The sequence below is a fragment of the Phlebotomus papatasi genome, chromosome 5 (genome assembly GCF_024763615.1).
Source record: "Phlebotomus papatasi isolate M1 chromosome 5, Ppap_2.1, whole genome shotgun sequence".
Classification (NCBI taxonomy): domain Eukaryota; kingdom Metazoa; phylum Arthropoda; class Insecta; order Diptera; family Psychodidae; genus Phlebotomus; species Phlebotomus papatasi.
In genome coordinates, this window is record NC_077226.1 from 2,660,093 (window position 1) to 2,684,762 (window position 24,670).

Here is a 24,670-nt window from a genome sequence, read left to right on the forward strand (position 1 = left end):
AAACAAAGAAAGAAGAAAGTAAGCGTACAAGTGAAATTTCTCATTCCAAACTGGATTCAACTCCTGTGGCATTGTGCGTGTGCGTTTCTTTACTTTGCTGACCTGGACGGTGACATAGGGATCACTGGTACCACTTTTGTCCTTTGCTATCAATCCCTGAGCACAAATAACTGCAAAAAAAAAAACAACAGAACAATCTCCTAAGTAAATTAATATTTGAGTTTTCTAATTAATTAATTAATATCTGAGCTTAACCGCAGAGAGCCCTCAAATCGCGAACCGTTTTGCCTGATGATATCGGTAGTGAAGTCGGTCGGCAGACACAAAACAGGAAATATAATAAATAGAATTGAATTCATCCTCTCGATCGAAATCAATGAGAATTTGTCAGGAGTCGCTCCTTGACTCAACGAAACCTTCGCGATTGAGACTACTCAACTCTCGCGTCCTTGATCCTTAAAAGAGTCAAAAGAAAGGACTATTCCGACCATACCGACTCTTTTTTAACTAAATGGCGAAACGTAACCATGATCCTCTCGATCGAAATCAATGGGAGTTTGTCAGGAGTCGCTCCTTGACTCAACGAAGCCTTGACGATTGAGACTACTCAACTCTCGTGTCCTTGATCCTTAAAAGAGTCAAAAGAAAGGACTATTCCGACCATTCCAACCCTCTTTTTTTTTAACTAAATAGGGAGATGTAACCATGATTCCCTTGTCCGAAATTAACCGGGATTTGTCAGGAATCGCTCCTTGACTCAACGAAGCCTTGACGATTGAGACTACTCAACTCTCGCGTCCTTGATCCCTAAAAGAGTCAAAAGAAAGGACTATTCCGACCATTCCAACCCTTTTTTTTAACTAAATAGAGAAATGTAACCATGATTCCCTTGTCCGAAATTAACCGGGATTTGTCAGGAATCGCTCCTTGACTCAACGAAGCCTTGACGATTGAGACTACTCAACTCTCGTGTCCTTGATCCTTAAAAGAGTCAAAAGAAAGGACTATTCCGACCATTCCAACCCTCTTTTTTTTTAACTAAATAGGGAGATGTAACCATGATTCCCTTGTCCGAAATTAACCGGGATTTGTCAGGAATCGCTCCTTGACTCAACGAAGCCTTGACGATTGAGACTACTCAACTCTCGCGTCCTTGATCCCTAAAAGAGTCAAAAGAAAGGACTATTCCGACCATTCCAACCCTTTTTTTTAACTAAATAGAGAAATGTAACCATGATTCCCTTGTCCGAAATTAACCGGGATTTGTCAGGAATCGCTCCTTGACTCAACGAAGCCTTGACGATTGAGACTACTCAACTCTCGTGTCCTTGATCCCTAAAAGAGTCAAAAGAAAGGACTATTCCGACCATTCCGACTCTTTCTGAACTAAATGGCGAAACCTAACCATGATCCTCTCGATCGAAATCAACGGGAGTTTGTCAAGAGTCGCTCCTTGACTCAACGAATCCTTGACGATTGAGACTATTCAACTCTCGCGTCCTTGATCCTTAAAAGAATCAAAGGAAAGGACTATTCCGACCATTCTGACCCTTTTTGAACTAAATGGCGAAACCTAACCATGATCCTCTCGATCGAAATCAACGGGAGTTTGTCAGGAGACGCTCCTTGACTCAACGAAACCTTGACGATTGAGACTACTCAACTCTCGCGTCCTTGATCCTTAAAAGAATCAAAGGAAAGGACTATTCCGACCATTCTGACCCTTTTTGAACTAAATGGCGAAACCTAACCATGATCCTCTCGATCGAAATCAACGGGAGTTTGTCAAGAGTCGCTCCTTGACTCAACGAATCCTTGACGATTGAGACTATTCAACTCTCGCGTCCTTGATCCTTAAAAGAATCAAAGGAAAGGACTATTCCGACCATTCTGACCCTTTTTGAACTAAATGGCGAAACCTAACCATGATCCTCTCGATCGAAATCAACGGGAGTTTGTCAGGAGACGCTCCTTGACTCAACGAAACCTTGACGATTGAGACTACTCAACTCTCGCGTCCTTGATCCTTAAAAGAATCAAAGGAAAGGACTATTCCGACCATTCTGACCCTTTTTGAACTAAATGGCGAAACCTAACCATGATCCTCTCGATCGAAATCAACGGGAGTTTGTCAAGAGTCGCTCCTTGACTCAACGAAGCCTTGACGATTGAGACTACTCAACTCTCGCGTCCTTGTCCGGATAGACGACAAGTTATTTCGTCTTCTCAGATAGCAATAAATGAGGGATTTTGACTAACCTGTTATGGCAATTTTAGCTGACCACTTGCTAGTACCATCGAGGACACTCTGCTTGACAGCCTTCATGTGACCAGCATGACTCTTCTCTTCGACACTGAACACAGCTCTGCAACAACAAAAGAAGAAGAAAGAGTTAAAACTAGGATAAATAGGGAGTTCTTGTAGAAGATTTGAAAGTGATAAACTGACCTTATAAGTTCGAATATTTCTGGCTTTTCAATTTCCCGTTGCTTCATTCGTTCCTTCATGGCAGTTATGATGCTGTTGGCCTTATCTTCAGCCCCGTGCTTCGAACTCTTCTCAGCAGCTCGCTGGAGGCAGTCAGCATTGAGGAGATCCTTGCACTTTTCATGGCACTTAACGCCACATTCAGTACACCTAACACCTTGCCGTGCTATACCCCAGAGTAGACCTTCGCATTCGTAGCAATAGGTGGGCGATGTAGCTGTCCACAGGACAAAATTGTGGGGTGTCGTCGATGATATGGGATAGATGAGGGCTTGCAGTGATTTTTTGTACACGTGCATTTTCTTCAAAAAGGACATTTTTAAAAGAAAAATCAATAATCTAACCTCAAAAACAGAACGCCATAACCACAAAAGTTAACTCACCAATTCCTCATCATTGAGCGTTGCCCTTGGAACAGCAGAAGTAAGGCCGGCATTGCGTTTTGTGGCGGCCATGGTCTTTTTCAACACAAAATATTCCATTAGTCTCAATATAATCCTCAAAGAAATATTAACAAAACCAACCAAAAACAAGACAAATAACCAAGAAAAATAACAAAATTTTGCATAAATTTTTGCAAGTGTTTTCTGTTATGTTGTCCAAACCTTTTTTTTTTTTTGCTTTGTACCAAAAAATAAATAAATAATAATTTCTATTTGTGAAAGTGGCTCTCTTGGTTACTAGTATTTCTTTTTTTCTTTCTGGCAAAGAAAAACGAAAATTGTTGTACACTCAAAAGCAGTTTAAGACAAACTGCTTTATTATCTTTTAAGAGAATTTTTTTTAAAAAAAAAATTGGTAAATAAGGAACAAAAACGTGCCAATGAGTCTCAATGGAAATGTAAATATGTTTTGAAATTTACCATTTGGTACTCTGAATTAGTCATACAACATTCATTATACCGTTCCTATTTGTACAGCTTTGTTATTCCGATGTATTTTGTCTGTTGAAAGTCTTACGAAAAAAAAATAAGACTAAGACAAATAAGAGGCATTTTTTTTATCAATCAAGGGTGATCAATAGAGGATGCCAAGCGGCATTTGATATCTAATGTAATCGTTCTATTTCTTAAAAAAAACATAATTTATGAACATGGTATATTACCTGAAAATGATGTGCGTTGTTTTTACTAGATATGAACTAAAATATTAAATAAAAATTACCATTTGTATAACTTTTTAATTAATTTAAAAAAAAAAATCAATTTGATAGAAAACCGATCAGCCAAGAAACTGTTTCTTAAGGTATCTATACTGGCAGTAATTTATGTCAAAAATTGTTTTAAGAAATTGACGGTATTTTCTCCAGGAAGAAATGTACAAAAAAAAATCTGTTAAGAGAACATCTCTCGACGAAAATTGCTCCTTATTAACTCTAAAAAAATTTTTTCCTTAAAAAAAAATGCATTTTTAAAGGAAAGTTCCTGCAGTGCTGTAGATAGAAACGTAAAAATTCTGTCAAAAATGCGATTTTTGATGAAAAATTTCTCCCAATAATGTGTAGAGGCCTTTACATTTAAATGAAAGTCTTTCAACCACAGAGGCAAATTTGAAAAAGTTTTGTTTTGAATATATTTTACAAAGGCGCTCTCGAATTCATAAACTTATAATTTTTATTTATATATTGCTTTGAAAATTGAAAAATAGTAAATTTTTAAAGATCAATACAGTAGAGTCTCTCAAATTCGAACGCCGTTTGGATTCAAAATGTCAATTGTGAGGTTATGTTGGAAAGTTCGTATTCTTGACGAATAAAAATCATATTTATGTGCTTCTTCCTGAATGTTTACATACATTAATGGTCGTGTAAAATGAAAAGGAAGTATGTTACCACTAAGACTTTCGAGAAAGTACGGGAATTTGATTCAAAGTACAATTTAATCTCACACAAATTTCGTTAGTTTTGAAAAAAAAATCGTTCGAAATTGGGAGGTGAGAAATGTCAAAAATACCCCCCAAGCGTTCGAATTTAGGAGACTCTACTGTACACGAATACAGTAAGTTCTCGCTTATTTGGCTCTTTTAAGATCGGGCTACTTTTTAATTCGGGCGTCAGTTAAATTCGAAAATAGTTTATTGACATTTATCAAGTTCAATTATGATTACACTGTGCAACGATGATTTTGTCCCTGGGTTCTCATGCTATTTTTTCTATTGCTAGGATCAAATGATTTACGAAAATATTTATCATTTTGATTTCATTTGGATTTTGCGCCTGGAATCTAGGCAAAACCGTTTTTTCCGTTTTTTGATACTTGGGTGCCTATATCTCCGATTCTGCTGAACCGATTTATTTCTCAATATGGGAACATTTGTTCTTCTTTACATGCTCGACAAATCCTCTGAACAGATCAAGTTCGTACAACTCACACCAGGGGCGCTGTAGTCTCAAATATGTCAGAAAATATGGAAAAATTGAACTTTTTAGCAACTTTGATCAAAAATATCTCCAAAACTAGGACTGTCCCTAACAATCTGTTTTGTGGGTTTGATAGAGAATTTAATCAGCTACCGTCGTTGCGGGTGACTTTGCACTCTGCTGTTCGTGAGACTTTGAACAATTCTAGCACTTATTGACAGTCTTCGCCGATCCGGTCTACCATGACAAAGTATATAGGGATATGTTAAGTACCAAGTAAGGTACAATGATCCTCAAAAGGATTCTTGTGGTTTCAGTAATAGTCAATGAAATGCTAATATAGGTATTTTGTCAGAAACCGACTCCGTGAAAAAGTTATCTGAAGGTGCAATTTCAAAATCGATTTCAGAGTAGTAAATTGCCCAAATCTATTCTAAATTTATCTGGCTAGAATAATCCACTTCGATTTTGTTGATTATTTTTATTAAAATATTTTTTTTCCCTATTATCTTTCTAAGAACGCATGATTTAGGGGAGACTGGGGCACATGTAACCATTTTCGATAGATGCGAATTTGCGGTGATTTTCCAAGGACACAGTGATTTTTTAGGAAAATCTTTCTTAGCTCATGTTTTACCCTTGGGTATAGGCAATTCGTCGAGGGTAATGCGGATGGTGGAAAACAATTGAGTTTTCCATAAAAATAAAATTTGTGTCACTGTGCATTTTTGTCTTTTAACAAAATCCCCTGGGGTAGAATTAAACACTTTCTGGGGAGGATGTAAACACCTTTTTTCCCACCCTTGAAATTAACTTTGCACCACTCTCGATTATTTTAATTACTTAAGAGATATATAAAGACTGTATATTTTTCAAAAAATCACGACACTTTTTACAAAGAATAATTAAAATAGCAAAAAAACTAAAAGCATGCATATCAAAGACATTTTTCAATGGAATTTCCCCATATTTTGACATCATGTGACTTTTTATTTAACACAGCGCCACCAATTTTTTTCGTTCTATGAATTATAGATATTTCGCATGAAGGTCAATTTCCCGCTCTTTTACCTACTCATTTTGTGAAATTGAAATTGCCTGATTACATCTACCCCAAATGCTGTTTTCTGACCAATTATTAATTCTTTTGAAATAATGTGAATCTCAATTTCTCTAGTAAATGCATAAATATAATCCTAAAAGATGTAGGAAAGAACTAGTATTGCTACATTTCGATTATTTTACACAGTTTTTAATTTCCAGGTGCAAATCAAAATGACCAAAATAATCGAAATATCAACATTTTCGGGAAAAATGATTTTTATTTTTAAAGTATTAGGATTTTATTGACCAATTCATCTGTGGACATACATCCCCATGGTATATATGAATGCTTATGGGTTTTATCCTCTGGAGTCTTAAAATTAATGAAAAAAATTACAGTGTTTACAACTACCCCAGATTACTACTGCCCCAGTTCCCCCTATGTTATAAAATTGCATGTAATGGTCTTTCTAAAGCTATATTATAAAAGTATTTGGCTAAAAATTATCCAATTTTTTGATAATTTAAGATAAAGTGACCGAGATCTACAAGATGGTGTGGTCGCCATCTTGGTTTGACGTTTCTGTCCGCCATTTTGAATAACTGTCAAAACAAAAAACTGGTCCGATTGAGCTGAAATTTTAGTATGTTATAGCTGATGTCAAAACCTTTTCAGATCATATATAACATCCGACCTAGGTCAAGCGATTGCCTGGATACAGGAGCTCCAAGTTCAAAATTTTGACATTTTCATGAATACAGAACTACGGAGAGCTTCTTTTATCGAAATCATCACAAAAAAGACAGTACTATCGTTAGGCGATGAGATCTAAATAACAAACAAAAAGAAAAGTAATGTTTTTCTTTATAACAGCATATTATTTGAAGATCTGAAAAACTGTTTTTGCAAAAATTAAAAAATGAAAAAATAAAAAAATTAATAAATGCACTTTTCATTTATTTTTTTTAATTATGTAAGAGTAAATAAATATATAAAATAAAAGCCTCAACCATTTTTAATGGTTACTGAGGCATTTCATTTAGATTTTAAAATTAAGGATTAGTAAATAAAGATCGCCAAAATATGATGATTTCAAAGTTTTAAAATTTGAGCCTCTGTATCTAGGTAAATACTTAACGTAGACTGGGACATAGGTACGTTCTGAAAAGGTCTTGACATCAGCTATAACATACTAAAATTTCAACTCAATCGGACCAGTTTTAGGTTTTGACAGTTATTCAAAATGGCGGACAGAAACGTCAAATCAAGATGGCGATCATGTCATCTTGTAGATCTCGTGCATCTTACCCTTAGATGTAAAGATCTTCATTGTCGTTTATTATCAGAAATTGTTGATTTTTTAGTATTTATTAAAAAGTGCAAAGTCACCCGCACCTTATCCCCAGTGCAAGCCTTTTTTCTTGATTTTTTTAAACATAGTAAAATTTTATAAAATTAATGCTAGTGGCACAAAATCCATTCATTAACAACTGAATACAAATAATTTTACTCAAAAACCCCCCTCCCTTCACTTTAACTATCCACTTTTAGAGAGCAAAATTGAAAAACAGCGAAAAAACGTGCAAAGTCACCCGCAACGACGGTACATTTTCGTTCATGTACAATTTTTCTCTCAGATTATTTTTTAACCTCGATATTGAGGTTCAAACGAAAAACGAGCATTCAGCCAACTAAAGAAAAACTTAACTATTTCGCACATTTTCGCACGAGAACCCAGGGACAAAAAACAAAGTTCAAAATTGTTGCACAGTGTTATCAAATATGCTCAAATTTGTCATTATTTGTCTTACTTTGATGTGATTTTGCATTATTAAAAGGTTTTCATGAAATTTATAATTGTAGCACTGAGTATGTAAACTCAATATGAGTATGCGGAAGAACAAAAAATTGTTGCATTTCAAACAATTTGTGAAAAAGTGATTAATTTAATATTCAAAGGATTATTATTATTATTAATATTATCAGCTAAAAAAAATCGATCAGTGAAGTTAGGGAGAATCTCCCACAAGTGATATTTGGATTAAAAAATTGTTTTGGTGAAATAAACTGGTGGTGGAAAGGGATAACCCTACTTTTCTTCCGGACACCCTTTGTGTGATCTTCATCTCGATCTGGGCGGATTCCTAAAAATTTGGTCTTCTAGCCTGATATATTTTCCATATTTTCCATTATTCCAGGTACTTCAGTAGGATCATAATTCACCCAGAAGGTCAGGGATTTGTTTATTAATTCTGTCTCCAATTTCCCTTAAAGGTAACCAAGGAGAAGGCCCTTTCTTTTATGCTCAATTGAGGAGTTTTATTTCTAACATTCTGCATTTGTCCATTTAATTAAAGGTTAGTGCACCTCGCACAATGCTATAAATCAGAGGTGTACAAGAAACCGTTGAAATCGAATTAACGTCAAATGAAATTTGTACGTCAATTGGCCAAAACGCTACGGGTACGACCTGAACAAACTTATTTTGACGTTAATTCGGTTTCAACGGTTTCTTGCACACCTCTGTTATAAATCAATGTTATATCAAATTTTGCGGGCCAAGTCTACCTTTTTATCAACAAATAGATCAAATTTTGAATATAAAATTATTCAAACACACAAATTACACATTTGGACTCTCACCAGCGACAATTAATGTGAATCATATTAAAATTTTAATGTGCAAGTGTGATAACACAGTTATACTAAATATTACTAATCACGGGTGATCAGTAGAGGATGGAAGGGATCAACTTGAAGGTTTAGGAAGGTATAGGATACTCTGTGACAATTCCACGGTATCCTTTCAACCAAGGTTCACCCTTGCTACCTCTTCATTCAAGAGAACCTTTACTTTCCATGAGAGCCACTTTCTATTTATTTTTAAAGCAAAATAGCTAGATATTTTTGTCTAAAACAAAAAAATAGCATCAAATCAACTAAAACAGGATACTGCAACAAAATTTTTAGTAACAATCTCAAAGTGTTCCTCTATTTGCTGTTTTTTTTTTTTGTTTTCTGGTTTTTTTTTCAACCATTATTAACTCTGATAATACAAAAAATATATATTTTGCACCAAAAAAAAAAAAAAAAAAGTTGGAAAAAAAGAGCTCAAGACTGCAAAATAAAAACAAGCACAAGTGTTTTGTATGTTTACGTATTTTTTTTCTCTTTGAAAAATTTATTTCTAAATTAATTTTCTATTGAAAAAGAAGCAGTTTTTTGTAGCTTAGAATTATTTCTAAGAAGTTTTTATTTTTTTATTTTGAAATGTGTGTTGAGTGCGAGAGATAAAGAAAACAAAACAGACAAAATTTGGAGGTGAAAAAAAGTACCTTGAGAACCTGCAAGTCCATTTTTTTTTATATTATAAGACATTTTTCGTTAAGTTGAGGGTTAGGAGGAAGGATAAGAGAAATATATAAATATATTAGTGGGTTTTTTCTGGATTATTTTGATATATTTTTTTTTTTAAAGAAAAACCCATTTTTTTTTAAAAATTCAGTTTGCAGTATTTTTTTTTAAATTGTCATTACTTCGTAGCAATTGAGGGAAAATAATTCGTTTTTTTTTTTGGAAAATAGAAGAGAAATTTAAAAGAAAAATTGAGAAAACTCACCAATTCGGATACGAGTGGAATGGATTTTCGGCGTGGTCGAATGTCCGGCATGCTGTCGATATTGCTGTAGAAAGGATTGTCTCCCGGATGTCCATTACCACGTCCAACTCCATCGCAGGCTCCGCTACCGTTCTATCGAGATACAATTGTGTTAATTAGTCCAAGGTGGCTTGACTGTTAGACATTATGGAGGCTCAACGGACAATTATTTGATAGAATTGTCAGAATGCCCTATAGAGTCAGTTGGCCGCAAAGTTTCACTTTCAAAGAAAAATCCGTGGAATTTTCTGCTATTTTCCGCATGAGATTCCATGGAAAAACACGCTAAGATGGTTATCACTTCGATCCCAAGGGCCATTTGATATCCAAATAATGTATGTCTCAAATGTAACCAATATATTTTCAAAGTAATCGAGCCATTTCTTAAAAATATAATGTATAAACGCAATGGATGTAAATTATATGAAAATTATGTGCGTTGAATGCCAGTATAATAACTTGACTAAAAAATGTATAGAAAATATAAGTTATTTTCTATTAATACATATAATACATTTTGTTTGATAAATTCCAGTTAAAATATTGTTATTTTCCCTTAAAATTACGACTAACCCTTTTTAGATCTATAAATAGGTCATAATATAATCTATTTTTGAGTGAAAATGTATAAAACTATGTCAAAAATTTCTAAAGTATATTTACCTTACATATTTATGCCATTATGTTCATATAATGTCGTGAAATTGTATGAACATCATGTTCTGATATATTTTAGTTAAATTTGTTCCATAAAAGACACAGGTTATATACAACTTGTCTTCTTTTTGAATAACGCTGCCAGATTGTCAAATTCTGCTTTGTTTATCAAGCAGATATTCATTTATGAGTGAAAATTTTTGGAAAAAAGTAATGTCTTATATTAATTATAGTCCTGAAATGCGCCAGCGTGTGCAGAAAAATCGAGTACCCAAGTAGCACAGATGAGTCGTAATGTAATACAATTTTGGTCGTCTGTAGTACGTGATGTAGTACAAAAACTATGTCAGAAAGTGGTCGTACGACATTACAATTGGGAAAAATGTGATGACTAATTTCGGGTCGTAGCGGCTCAATTTTGGATATGCTGACGACCAACTCACGACTCAAGCGATTTGGCTAAAAGTTCCAAACATCAAAAAGAGATGGCGCTTTATGACTATCGATAGATGGCGCCACACGAACGTCCCATTTTAACCACATGTTTTCTCTTTCTTTTTCTTCAACATTTTTCCCCTCATCATTTCTATGAAATGAAGAAAAGGAACTTTAACAATTCTCAAGTTTGCGTTTGCATCTATTTATTAACATGTTTAATCCGATTTTTAATGTCGATTATGATTACACTGTGCAACAATTTCAAACTTTTTTTTTGTCCCTGGGTTCTCATGCTATTTTTTCTATTGCTAGGGTCAAATGATTTACGAAAATACTTATCATTTTGATTTCATTTGGATTTTGCGCCTGGTATTTACGAAAAACGGTTTTTTCCGTTTTTTGATACTTGGGTGCCTATATCTCCTATTCTGCTGAACCGATTTATTTCTCACTAAGGAATAATTTGTTCTCCTTTAGATGCCCGATAAATCCTCTGAACAGATGAAGTTCGTACAACTGACACCAGCGGCGCTGTAGTCCCATAAATGTCAGAAAACATGGAAAAATCGAAATTTGTAGCAACTTTGATCAAGAATATCTCGAAAACTAAAACTGTCCTTAACAATCTGTTTTGTGGGTTTGATAGAGAATTTAATCAGCTACATTTTCGTTCATGTACAACTTTTCTCTCAGATTAATTTTTAACCTCGATATTGAGGTTCAAACGAAAAACGAGCACTCAGCCAACTAAAGAAAAACTTAACTATTTCGCAAATTTTGACTTTTTCTTTTCAAGTTTAGATAACCCAGAGTATTATTTTCACTTTTCTTACAGTTGTAGGACATTATTAATACTTATTGTATTATAAAATGTGTTTAGATATTATACAAGGTAATAACTCAAACAATATCTTCAGTAAGATTTCAGTGTTATTTCAATCTCAAAAGACCATTACAAAAAAGGCATATTAACTGCATATTGGAAAATTTTAAATATTTCAAAGAATATTTCTTGTTAAATTTACGTTTTAGAATCAATAAGTATCTATTTTACCTTTTACATACCAGTTACATATGGAAAACTTTGCAAAAAATCCTTTTTCTAAATTCATTTCTTTTTATAATTCTTTAAAAAAAATTTCCTACATTTATCTACAATCCTACAATTTCAACCTCATAATTACGTGATTTTCGTCGAAATAAATATAAAACTAGTTTTTGAACTTGTAATTGTTACTTTATGTATATCATACGTTAAAGTTTTATACAAGTTTCCAAGTAATAAAATAATATTTAAAAATTTAAAATGTCATATAAAAATCACCATAATATCGATATTTAAGTATTAAATAATATAATAAAAGCTTGTACTGCCTAATTGCGAGGAAAGAAAGCAATAACACTCGAAATTGTGAAGGATTTATTAAGTTGGCTGAATGCTCATTTTTCGTTTGAACCTCAATTTCGAGGTTAAAAAATAATCTTAGAGAAAAATTGTACATGGACGAAAATGTAGCTGATTAAATTCTCTATCAAACCCATAAATCAGATTGTTAAGGACAGTTTTAGTTTTCGAGATATTCTTGATCAAAGTTGCTACAAATTTCGATTTTTCCATGTTTTCTGACATTTATGGGACTACAGCGCCGCTGGTGTCGGTTGTACGAACTTCATCTGTTCAGAGGATTTATCGGGCATCTAAAGGAGAACAAATTATTCCTTAGTGAGAAATAAATCGGTTCAGCAGAATAGGAGATATAGGCACCCAAGTATCAAAAAACGGAAAAAAACCGTTTTTCGTAAATACCAGGCGCAAAATCCAAATGAAATCAAAATGATAAGTATTTTCGTAAATCATTTGACCCTAGCAATAGAAAAAATAGCATGAGAACCCAGGGATAAAATCATCGTTGCACAGTGTTATAAATAATTATGCGACACATTGTTACCAATAGAGAATTGCGTAAATTAACAATAAAATACGGTCCGATTATAAAATTTATTATTTTTAAAATATTTCATTTAAATAAATCTTGAAGCGTATCTTTATTTCCTAAAATAAAAGAATATTCTCAATTTACAAAAAAAAATCATATTAAGGGATTTTTGATGAATTTTCTTTAAAATCAATACTGATTCACGAGAATTTTTCAGATTTTTTTTCATGCATTCCCCACGTGGCATAAAATGACGCCATCACGGGACTCTAAACATATTTGCTCAGACCTTTAATTTTTTTTCGCAGATATTGCATTTGATTAAAAAAAGTAATTACTGTAATATTGTAGATTGTGCAATTTTTTCTAGGTTTATTAATTTACAAAAATGCTTATTTTATTGTAGTTTGGCGCACATAATCTTAAATAAAATCGTTTCACCTTGTTTTTGGGAGTTAAAAAAATATAGCTCCGATTCTACTAAACCGATAGAGTTTTTCATTAGGACAAAGTTGAAAATATTTAAATTACCGACAATCCTCTAAAAATGATAAAATGAGAACTTTAGAAAATTTTAGATAAATAGTTACGGTTTGCCAAAGTGATGAGAATTCCATTTATTGAAAGCAAAGTCAGTTCAAAATAAAAGTGCAATATAAGTTACTAATTAATTTACAAGTTAATAATTTAATTAATAATAAATAATTAGTTATAATTTATTAATTAATTTATAAGAGGCTTTTTAATCCATTCTTACCATAGCCACGTTCATTATACGCAAATTGAGACATTTTGAATAATTTATTTCTGGCAAAAATTATATTCTAGAGAACATCGTTAATAGAATTTTAGTTAATTTAGTCCAATATTTACTTGAAAAAGAAAAACATAATCCCACAGGGGTGGATATGCATTTTATTGTTCTTTTCTGACTGCGTGAAGTCATGCAAAGTTTTTGCTCAAAATGGAGGATGAAAAATTTTACATCCCGTCGAATTTGTCAAAATTAGTCTTCATCCTCTTTCCGGATTTGAAATCTGCTTGCCAATTTGTTTTCTTGGATAGTTGTTCTATCCAAATCAATGGAGTTTTTAATAAATGAATGTAAAGTATTTAAATTCAGTGACCGTCAAAGTGTAATAGAGGGTTCCCGTGCGTCCATAACAGATAAAAAAAAGTTTCTTTTCAAAAAAAAATTATCTATTATTTTTTAGATAGATAGATTTTTTAGATAGATTTTGTAGGGAGTTATTTGCAAAATATGAACATTCTATTTCAATTATTTCTAGTACATTGACTGAATGGGTTGACTATTTGATACACATATTTCCAGTGTCATTCACATGCAAAATTCCCGCGCACCATTTGAATTGACCAAATTTCTCTCAAAATGCTTCTGAGCTCTAATAAATTTCAAATAATTTTAGAAATTGTAGTGCTCAATTCAATTTAAAAAAAAATGCGATACAATGTTAATAATACTTTAATTCACTCTGGACAAACTTCATGTTTAGTGAAAATAATTTTGAAAATATCAACCGCCAGTGTTTGGCAGCTGTCACCCGGATATCGAAGTGCTGGATATCGAAGAGTCTACTGTATATACAGTTTAGGAATTATTAAGCGAAATTTGCATTATTTATGGATAAATATCATTCGAGTTTGCTAGAATTCAAATTTGCAGTGAAGGAAATCCATGCGAAAAAAAAAACTGATAATTCCGGAGAATTTCCCCGGAATCTCACACGGAAAAATAGCAGATAAATTCCATGGATTTTTCCGTTAGTATTAAACTTTGCGGCCTACAGGGCTACAGGGTCAGCTCTGTTGTGATAATTACAGTAGACTCTCGCTCAATCGGTTCTTTTTCAATCGGGCGACAAATTTTGTTGACAATTTTAACGTTTAATTATGAAGCTAATTCGCTCAAATTCGCTGCAGTTCTTCCTATTTTATCGTGATTCTTTATAATTGAGCGCTTTTTGTGGAATTTACAAAGGTTTTGACGTCCAATTCTATCGATAAACCGGATGACATTTTGCCCCATATTCCCGATTGAGAGAGAGTCTACTGTAACAATAGCAGGGTAGTCTAAAATTAAAGACGAGCAATTGGAAAAAAGACTACTGTCATGCTAGTAGTTTTGTTTAGTGCCATCAAGTGTCAATGGATGATGAAATCAAGTAGTTCCCTGAAAAGACTTTCTTTTTGTTAAATATATATTAATTTGTTTTAAATATTGAGTGTTTCCTTGAGTGATTGATCTAAAGAACCACAACAAATTCTAATTTCATTCAACTTGCTGAGTTTCTAGCTCAGTAATCATCAGTTTTCAGTGAACTTTGTTTGCACAGCTCTCTCCGATATCCGGAACTTCGATATTTAGGTGTCAGCTGCCAAAGACTGACAGCTAACAGTGTCACTGACAGTATGCAGCTTGTCCACAGTGAATAAATATGTTATTTTTACTTTATCAAAGCTTTTGGTACTCAATTGTGGTAGAAAGTGAATCATAAGTGAACTACAGAGAAAATTTAATTGTTTTTTTTTGACAAAATAGAAGAATCGTTGATCAGATTCAAAGAACCCAAGTGTCATTTTGTCCCCACGACAGCCGGATATCGGAGAGAGCTGTGTACAAAAGAGCCTGAAATAGAGATTAATGAGAAGGAATTCTCTGATATTCAAATGACAGCTGTAAAGAGGACAACTGTCATTGCACAATTGTCATTTTAATTAACATAAACCATATTTTTTATGTTTTTCATTTTTAATTTCATTTAATTTAATTGAAATTTTCTTACTTTATCTCTATCTTTTGTTGCTTCTTCCTCTCTCATCTTTTCCTGATTATTCTTCTCCTCAATCTTTTTTTCCTTGAGCGTCTTCAGTAGTCGCCATTTACTACTACCCAGCCCATCGGCTTTTGGTGTTGCTGGTGGTTCTGGTTCTTCTGGTTCTGGTTGTTGTTCTGGTTCTTGTGTAATCTCCTGTGGTGGTTCATTTGATTGATCTGGTGATGGTGTCCTTGGACCATCATCATCAGACTTTGCTGCTGAATCTGGTCCTGATGTTACACCCGATGATTCACTAATTGCATCTGGTACTTCGTCAATTGACGATGGACTACCTGATCTGTAGTCATCATCACTTGGTGGTTCTGGTTCATTTTCCGGCTCGGACACATCGGGTTCTGGGACATTCCACGTATCTGTTGCCTTGGTGAATTTCTCATAGGCACTCTTGGGCTCAACGGTGGCTATCAATTCACTGAGGACAGCATTCATTTGTTGCCGTACGAGATCATTTGGCTCAAGGGGTGCCTCTGGTGGTTGGGGTGCCACTTGGGCATCACTGTGTGAACGTTTTTCCATCTCTTCGAGCATTCGAAGTTCATAGCAAAAATATTCATCATCAGTATCTATGCTATCTTCTGTACTCTGACGACGTGATGACATGGTACGCCAGGAATGTTGACTGCGTGAATCATCGTCATCGCGTGTTGTAGTTGGAACATCGAGACTTGCTTGCTTTGGTGGAGGCGATGATAGACTTTCTGTTACTTCGGCCATTGTTTCACCTTCTGATGCCACTAGTTCTGTGTCATCTGATACGGTTTTCTGACGCAAACGACCAATTTTACGACTAACTGCAAATTCCATTGAGGCTGAGGTGAAGATAAATTTATCGGGTTCGGGTATGGGGCTTTTGTTGGTCCCTAGAGCTAGCATTGATTCAACACCTGAGTCCCGGATTGGTTCACTGCCGGAATCTTCGCAATCGGACAGTCCGGGTGTTTCGGGTTCGGTGTCAGAGTGGACAAGATGATGGGAAAAACTGTGACGACGGTAGATCTTAGCTCGTTGCATGATATTTGACATGGTAGTGACGAGGGAACGTTTTTTCTTTTTGGTGCCGAGGACTTTGGTGACTTTGGGTTCATCGACGCCCGATGGTAGGCTCTGTGATCGATGTCGTCGAGTTATACGGCGTATTTTGAGTTCGGGAAGGAGTTGTGATAGTCTACTGATGTATTTCTGTGGTCGTGCTGCTTCTTCCCAGTATTTTGGTGGAGATTTTGGTGGTTCTTCGGCAACTGGGTAGAAAACCAAACGATCAAGGAGATTTCGGTGATTTTCATCGGCATCGGGAACCGTAGATCGTGGTGACCATCGTCGTGGTGGTTCAGTACGGGATTCCAGACGGATCTCACTCCTCTGTTCAGTCGGTTGTATGAGATCGGGATAGTGAGGTGGTCTAAAGATGGATTTATGCTCAAAGGCTGAGCAAATGGGTCTAGCAGCTTCACTAACACTGATAACATCCCCATCGTATCGATGCTGAATGAGGTAGCTGTCGTACAGTGTACTATGAGCAGGACTCGTTGGTGATCTTGTCGATATACCCGACAAACTACTAACACCCGAATCACTATGTTGACGTTTTGGTGATGATCCAGGCGGCTGTGGTGCCTCCATAACTGTCAAACCAAATGGATTGGTATAGTCATCAGCCGTTGGTGCTGGTGGTGGTGGACTCTCATCACCAACAGCAGCTGTATCATCCAACAATAAATCCAATTGATCACGTGAATTTGGATTTTGTAGATGCAAAAGAAACATCATTGAATTGTGACGTTCAAGTGATTTCCGGAGGGATTGGATATACTCATCACCACTATATGTATCAATATTTGAATTGATATCCGTCTTGTCCAGCCTATTGCATACCGGCACCGTCCCCGGCTGGCCGAGGGATGTGCCCTGGGCAAAAAACTGCCCACCAAGTAACCTCTTAACTGTCTGTATATTCCTTCTCAATCGATCAACAACACCATCTTGTGCTGCACCATCACGTCCCATTGGATTCAACAGTAAAAACAGCAAATTCCCATCAATACTGACCCTCTCGAAAAATATCATTTCCTGCTCAATTAATTCCTCAAGGGCAACTTTGACATCTTGCCCACAATTAGCAACATCTTCCAGCTTCATCAATTCTCCCATTATACCTTCAACTGTCCTACCACCATCAACCTTCCCTCCCCCTCCACCACCACCACCTTTATCACCAGCCACCAATCTATTCAGTATTTCCATTTCATTCTTATGACTCTTATTCCGTTTCTTCCGTTCCTTCCGGCCGGATGGTGCCTGAGGTGCCTGAGCACTACCACCACCAGATGCCAACATTGTAAGAAATATCTCATGGATACCATCGAGATCTTCTTCATTGTCTTCATAGATCATACCGAGACCCTCCTTAAATGGATCCCTGCCGAACATCTCAACTTTAGCATCTCTCTCACCGGCCAATGCCTCCTTCTGCAGATCCTCAAGCAACACATCGAACTCCTTGGCATCGGACGCCTTGGTAACATCAGCTGCTTCAACACATACCTTTGACGGTTTGTGCAGTGCCATCAGATTACCCACCTAAAGACAATTTACAATTTTCATTTTTAAACCTAATTCACCTAATTCAGTTAGTTCAGAAACAAAAAAAAAGAAGAAGATGAAGAGAGAGAGGATCAATGTTTTCAGAACTCAATAATAATAATAATAGGGTACATTAAGCTAATTCAAAACCTGCTCCAAATGGAAATTTTTCGCTACTCCAAATGGAAACGTCATTGTTTTCATGATAAATACAGTACTAAATTGTTATATTTATATATTTTCTATACCACAGTTTCATTATTTAGTTAATTTTGCTCCAAATAAGGCAAAAATCCAGTCATATTCCCAAATTATAATTTGTTAATTTCTCAGAAAAATTAAAAGTGTACCTTTGCACCATTGAATTTTTCATTGATTGACCATATTTTCCGATGAAAAACACAATGAGGTGATTATTGTTTATTCGTTTTGTTTAACATTTGTGTCATATTTCTGGCAAATTTTAGTTAAATTAAGTGCTAATCTTTATTGTTAACGACACGTGAAGTTTTCAAATGAAATAATTACCTATTTCGTGAACAAAAAGGGTTTTTTCTGAAGTGTCTGCAAATGCTTCAATAGGAAACCCCGGAAATATGATTTTTTTTGGAGAGATTTTCTTATTGTTTTAGATGGGAAATGAGAAAAGACCAGGAATAAGAACAAATCCTGCGCTCAAGAGCAACTCAAAAAGGTTTTGGAAGCCTTTCGTCGCGGTTTCACTTACACTGTTTGTCTCCAATTAGAAACTTTCCCTTGTCTCCATTTGGATTAATTTGTTTCCAATTGCAGCACTTTGCACTTGTGTATTTTTCTTGTATTTAAGAAGTTTTCAAATTATATCTAAAGAATTTTCACTAAACAGTAACATTCTGGAAGAGTCAAGGAGCAAATTTATGTAATTCTTTTTAGAAAAAATATGAACTTAATGTGTTGAATCTTCTGTCAAAGTTAAAGCGTCTGGAAATGGTTTTGAATTAGGACATTTACCCTAGTAAAAAACTTCGATAGGCATCGATACTTCCGCTACAGGGGGGTGGGGTTGTGGTCCGAAATTTATAATTTTGGCTTTAGCAGCCAGAGGATTGGAAACAGCAACTTGGGGTCTTCGGGTGACCACCCCATAAGTTGACTTTGGGAATCTAAATATGACCTTCATTTTCCCCCCACCCTTCCCCTTCTCTAAAAAAAAACGTGTTTTTGGTATATTTCGAAAAGTACTCATCTGATAGTTTTCATTGTCGGATATGTTTTAGATGTCGTCTAGATGGATATTTCGTCCATACATACCAATGACCTTGAAATATTCTTATATGTCATTTTTCAAGGTCAAATGTATTACGTTTAAAATATTCATTTTTTTTTCAATCGATTTTATCAAGTATGATTTTTTAATAACACTAATTTATTGATTAATGAATATAAACCTATTTAAGTCACTTTAACGCCATTGACACGTTTTTGACATATACATCAATTCCAAATATAATTTTAAAAATTAAAAAAAAAAACGGTTTAGATTACGTCTAAAATCACGCACAGCTCCATTATAAAACGGCAAATGAGCTTAAAATCATGCACACCTCAATCATAAAACGGTTAAGAATGCGCTATTAGGTGAGATTCTTAACAATCTCACCTACTATAATCCTAACAAAATCTCATGTCCTCCGATTGGCCCCAAACTTTGCCAAAATGTGTTTTGACACTTCCTGATCACGAATGATCACGGATCCTGATCCTGATCCTGATCACGGATGGCTAAAAACCGTTCCCGTCCGTCCGTCCGTTCGGTCGCTCTTTGGAGCTTAATAGCTCCTAAAATAAAAGAGATATCGACTTGCGGTTTTCGGCAAAGGTTGTATATCGTATGAAAATTGCAACTTGGTGCATTGACCCCCACCCCCCACCCCTCCTTCCGCCATTTTGAAGACCCCCCTTTTTTTGTTTTCTCAATAGCTCCTGTAAGTTCATAACATTAGGTTAGATTCTTAAAGAAATCTCATTTCCTCTGATCGCCAATATATTGACGGCTATTAACCGTTCCTGTCCGTCAGTCCGTGAAAATTGCAACGTGGGATATTGACCCAATTTTGAATACCCCCTTTTCTTTGTTTTCTCAATAGCTCCGCCCCTATGGCATCGATCGGGCTCAAGTTTTAGTACAGTAGACTCTTCGATATCCGGCTGAATGGGGGACAAAATAACATTTAGGTTTTTTGAATGATCAACGGTTTTTCTATTTTGTGCAGTGTGAATTTATTTTCTGTCTGACAAAGAAAAAGAGAATTTTCTTCATGGTGTGCTTATGTTTCATTTTTTATAACAATTATGTATTAAAAACTTCGATACAATGTTAATAATACTTTAATTCACTCTGGACAAACTTCATGTTTAGTGAAAATAATTTTGAATACATCAACCGCCAGTGTTTGGCAGCTGTCACCCGGATATCGAAGTGCTGGATATCGAAGAGTCTACTGTATGTTATAGCTGGGCCAGAGGAACCAACATTGAAGGAAAAAGTCGTTTTTCTGTTTTTGTAGTGGTAGTCGCCAGCATTTGAAAAAAACGTCGCCGAGATTGCTTTTTAAAGCCAATTTATGAAGTTCAATTAATGCAATTTCAATAAAAATTGGTGTTACCATAAAGAAAATAGTTTTTAGAATTAGTTTAGTGACACAGAATTGGTTAAAAGACGTGATTTGATAGTAAAAATAGGCTAAATATGGGTCTTCCAGCGACTTTTGCAATATTTCATAATCCGTAGAAAATTATGAAAAATATGCAGAATATCGGTGATTTGTAAATTGAAAAAGAAAATTGGAGAGTTTTGGAAGCACTTCTGACTATTTCTTTTTTAAATTATCCGTGGAAAATCTTCTAAAAATTGCCTTGAAAAGGTGTCTGCTTTGTTCGAAGAAATGCACCAAGATGGTTCAGTTGTCAAATAGAAGATGGCGGACAGTGCCCTTTGCGGCATTTCTCTTGATGTTTTTGCGTAATTTTGCACGGAAGTAAGCGAATTTCGGTAGTAATTTCACTACAAATCATTAAAGAATTGGCCAGTGAAGAGATTTGTGACAAAAATCTGTGATTTTCCTGTTTTTTCTTGTGTATTTTTAGTGTGAAAATTGCCCTGCAAAAAGAGCATGCAAACTACATTTTTCAATTGTTTTGGGGCTCTTGGGGGATTTTCTCAGTCATCCTGGCATTCTAACTTTTCTGGAGGGAGGCCTAGAAGTACTAGGTAGCCTCCCAGACAATTCGTGTGCTGTTCCGAAGCCCTCCGGACACTGAAATTCATTCCTTTAGACCACCATAAGTGTCATTGACTCGAAAAAATCCTTTTTATCCTTCTAGAAAATGGATAAATCTCACATCCTTTACATTGTAATGATTCTAGATTAGTTTCTTTTTCTATGTAAAGGAAGAAAAGAATAAAAATATTATAAGAAACATTAATAATTTCCAATTTTCTATTAGTGTTCGTTAACCCATTTTCTTTTGGTCTCAAAAAAACACACAAGTTTTACAAATTTATCACAATTATCGCATTTTTCATATTTATTAGACCTCTTGCAACAAAATTAGGCAGGAAAAATTCCTCAATAATAATTAAAATTCTTAAAAACATTAAAAAATAAATGCAATATCAGCCACTTTTTTTTAGTGTTGCCAGATTCGAATGCAAAAATAACTTTTTCCTTTAGTGGTGGTTCCTCTGGCTGGGCCTTATGCCGAAAATAGACACAGGCTGATCCTCCAGAATACTCAGCTCGAAAAAGTTGGCGGTAAAAGATCAGCCCAAACTATCATACACTGAGGATTTAGGATCAAGGATTAGCGTTTTTTGCTTAAATTTCGATTAAATATACCCATTTTGATTGCTGAAATACTGCTTAAGTGTAATATCGATGCTTTTTTCATACAGACAGGAATACTTTAATCTTCCCATTATTCCTATATTAATGAATTTTAAGATTTTACGACATTGCGTACCAATACTCTCCTTGTTTTTTCATTCAATTGACATTTCGAAAAGTACCCAAAAACACCCAAAGTGAAGCTTTTTATTTTCAACACTGGCGCTGATGTCGCCTAATCCTCGTAATTTTACTAGACCTCACGAATTTAGAAGATCAGCCTGATTCTCCGAATTTTGGGCTGATCCCTAAGACGATCCCTGTGTCTATTTTCGGCTTTAGAGCTTTCCATCAATATCAAACTTAAGGTTCCCCGACCCCCCTGACCCGAGCTACAATGGTCCAAAAAAAATTCCTAAATTCGCCATAACTCCGGTTCTAATTGGCAGAATTTAAAAAGTGAGGGCTTTTTGGAAAGCTCTAGTGAAATGCCACTTTCCCTTCTAACATTACAAGTTCATAAAACCACCGATAGGGGCGCTATTTTTAAAAAGCAAATTTTTCTATTTTCTAAATTAAATAACTCAAAAATTCCATTGTGCATCGGACTGAAATTTTAGTATGTTGTAGCCGCAGATTATACCTATCAAACAAAAAAAAAATACTTAAGTCGATCGATAACCCCTGACCCGAGCTACAAAGGGTCAAAGTTCGAATATTGACCGGCCTCTATCTCCGGTTCTAATTAACATTTTGAGCTGAATTTTGGGTTTTTGGTTTCGTCTCGATGAACACTTTCAGATGGAAGTTCAAAAAGTCACCACAGGTGGCGCTGCGATAGCGTCAAAATTCATTGAAAATCAAACTCATTTTTCTGAAAAATTCCTTTATGTAAATAGGGTGAAAGGAACATCTATTGACACTTTAACCAGTCTGTACCATTTGGGACAGGAAATTTGAACATGTCTGTTTATAGTAAAAGGTATACAGTAGACTCTCACTTATCCGTGAGAGCGGGACCAAAATGTTACATGGATATTGAGAGTGATACCCATCAAATTTATTGAAATCCAACGACTTTTTTTTGTTTAAATTGAAAATTTATGGTGTGAATCCCGACCTGACTGAATCCGACAGTCTCTCTAAACATTCGTACTGTCCAAACAAAGTTACAGTGAGTAAGAATTTACAGTAGATAGAGCACATTTGCTTTAACAAAAAAAACCCGAAAACGGGAAAAATTTGTTATCAAAATTTTGAAAATTCAACTGCCTCACGGATTTTTTTTTATGTCATCCGGAAAAAGTGTCCACGGACAAGTGAGAGTCTACTGTAATGACGTTTCTTTTCGCCGTGAGACATCAAAAATTGTTTCGCTTTTTTCTTATTTTTTTGCTCTAGATCTTTTGTTACTTTTTACCCCAAAAGGTCATTTTTAATAAAAGGATTTCTGGAGAAAAGAATATTCGGAAAATGCTAAAAATTGATAGTGGTTTCGTATTCAAATAATCCAAATTATTTAGGAAAGGGACAGATAATCCTAACCGGCTTATGTAGGTGAGATTCTTAACGTGAGCTAACTCGGAGTGCATGCAAATTCGATTTAGAGCTGAAATTGTGAGTCGCCATTCAGTTATCTTGAATCAAATTCGTGAAATTATACAAATTTTGTATTTAAACCAAAATATCAAGGATTTGGATGAACTGACAGAAAAGTGTTATATGGGTGAAATGTAGACCAGAATGTACTCTATAATTTTCCCATAGAACATGATCTCATCGATTACTCAGAAGTCAAGATAATCAACGTTGTTTGTTTCTGAACTCGTTTTTTCATCCAGAGTGCCCCAAGTGTTCATTTGTTGAACTTCAACTATATCAAAGAATTATTGTATTTTGTGGGACTTTCCATTTAAACCCCTATTTTAAGTGTCTTGGTCGAGTAGAGGCAGTCAAATTGGCATCTGAGTGATTTCAAAGCGTTATTATGGGAAAAATCAATTTTTTAACACTTAAACGGCAAAATCGGAGTGATAGCGTAGTCTGAGTGGAAAATAATGTATGGACGAAATATAGAGACAAATGTCCTCTATAATTATGTCGAAGTAATCATCAAAATCGGTTCAGCGACAGTCGAGATAATTGAGGTTATGTGATATTGAAATTGGTTTTTCGACTGTGGCGCCCCTGGTGTTGGTCCCACGAAGTTCAAATATTCTAGAAAGTTGTAGTATTTGGTGAGATCTGTCGTTTAAGCCCTCATTCATCAAAATCGGTCACATAGAACCGGAGATATGATTTTTTGAATTTCGTGAACTTTGACCCCTCAAATCTTCGGTTCTATTGAAACCACAGCGCACTTACGCACCATTTTGGAAACGTCCTAGACTGGGCTACAACATACTAAAATTTCATTAACTTGCACAAAGGAATTTTTGAGAAAAATGATTTTGAATTTCGATGAATTTTGACGCTATCACAGCGCCACCTGTGGTGACTTTTTGAACTTCCATCTGCAAGTTCTCATCGAGACGAAACCAAAAAGGTAAAATTTAGATCGCTATGTTAATTAGAACCGGAGATAGAGGCCGGTCAATGTTCGAACTTTGACCCCTTATTGCTCGGGTCAGGGGTTATGGATCGACTTAAGTTTTTTTTTTGTTTGATAGGTATAATCAACGGCTACAACATACTAAAATTTCAGCCCGATTGCATAAGGAATTTTTGAGTTATTTAACTTATAAGATTTAAAAATTTTCTTTTTAATAATAGCGCCCCTAGTGG

The 24,670-nt window shown here is 35.0% G+C and overlaps 1 protein-coding gene across 2 annotated transcripts in view; it reads right to left on the reverse strand.

The window, feature by feature from the left end:
* Positions 1–24,670, reverse strand: part of LOC129808790 (protein unc-13 homolog B) — an 80,157-nt gene that overhangs the window by 24,675 nt on the left and 30,812 nt on the right. The window contains exons 2-7 of one of the 2 annotated variants that reach the window (XM_055858646.1): positions 15,387–18,017; positions 9,512–9,643; positions 2,872–2,946; positions 2,450–2,790; positions 2,260–2,366; positions 29–170 (exon numbers count right to left, since the gene is read on the reverse strand). In XM_055858646.1, the coding sequence (XP_055714621.1) occupies positions 29–170; positions 2,260–2,366; positions 2,450–2,790; positions 2,872–2,946; positions 9,512–9,643; positions 15,387–18,017 (3,428 nt within the window). The remainder of the gene's footprint in view (positions 1–28; positions 171–2,259; positions 2,367–2,449; positions 2,791–2,871; positions 2,947–9,511; positions 9,644–15,386; positions 18,018–24,670) is intronic. The other variant, XM_055858647.1, reaches the window with a different exon arrangement.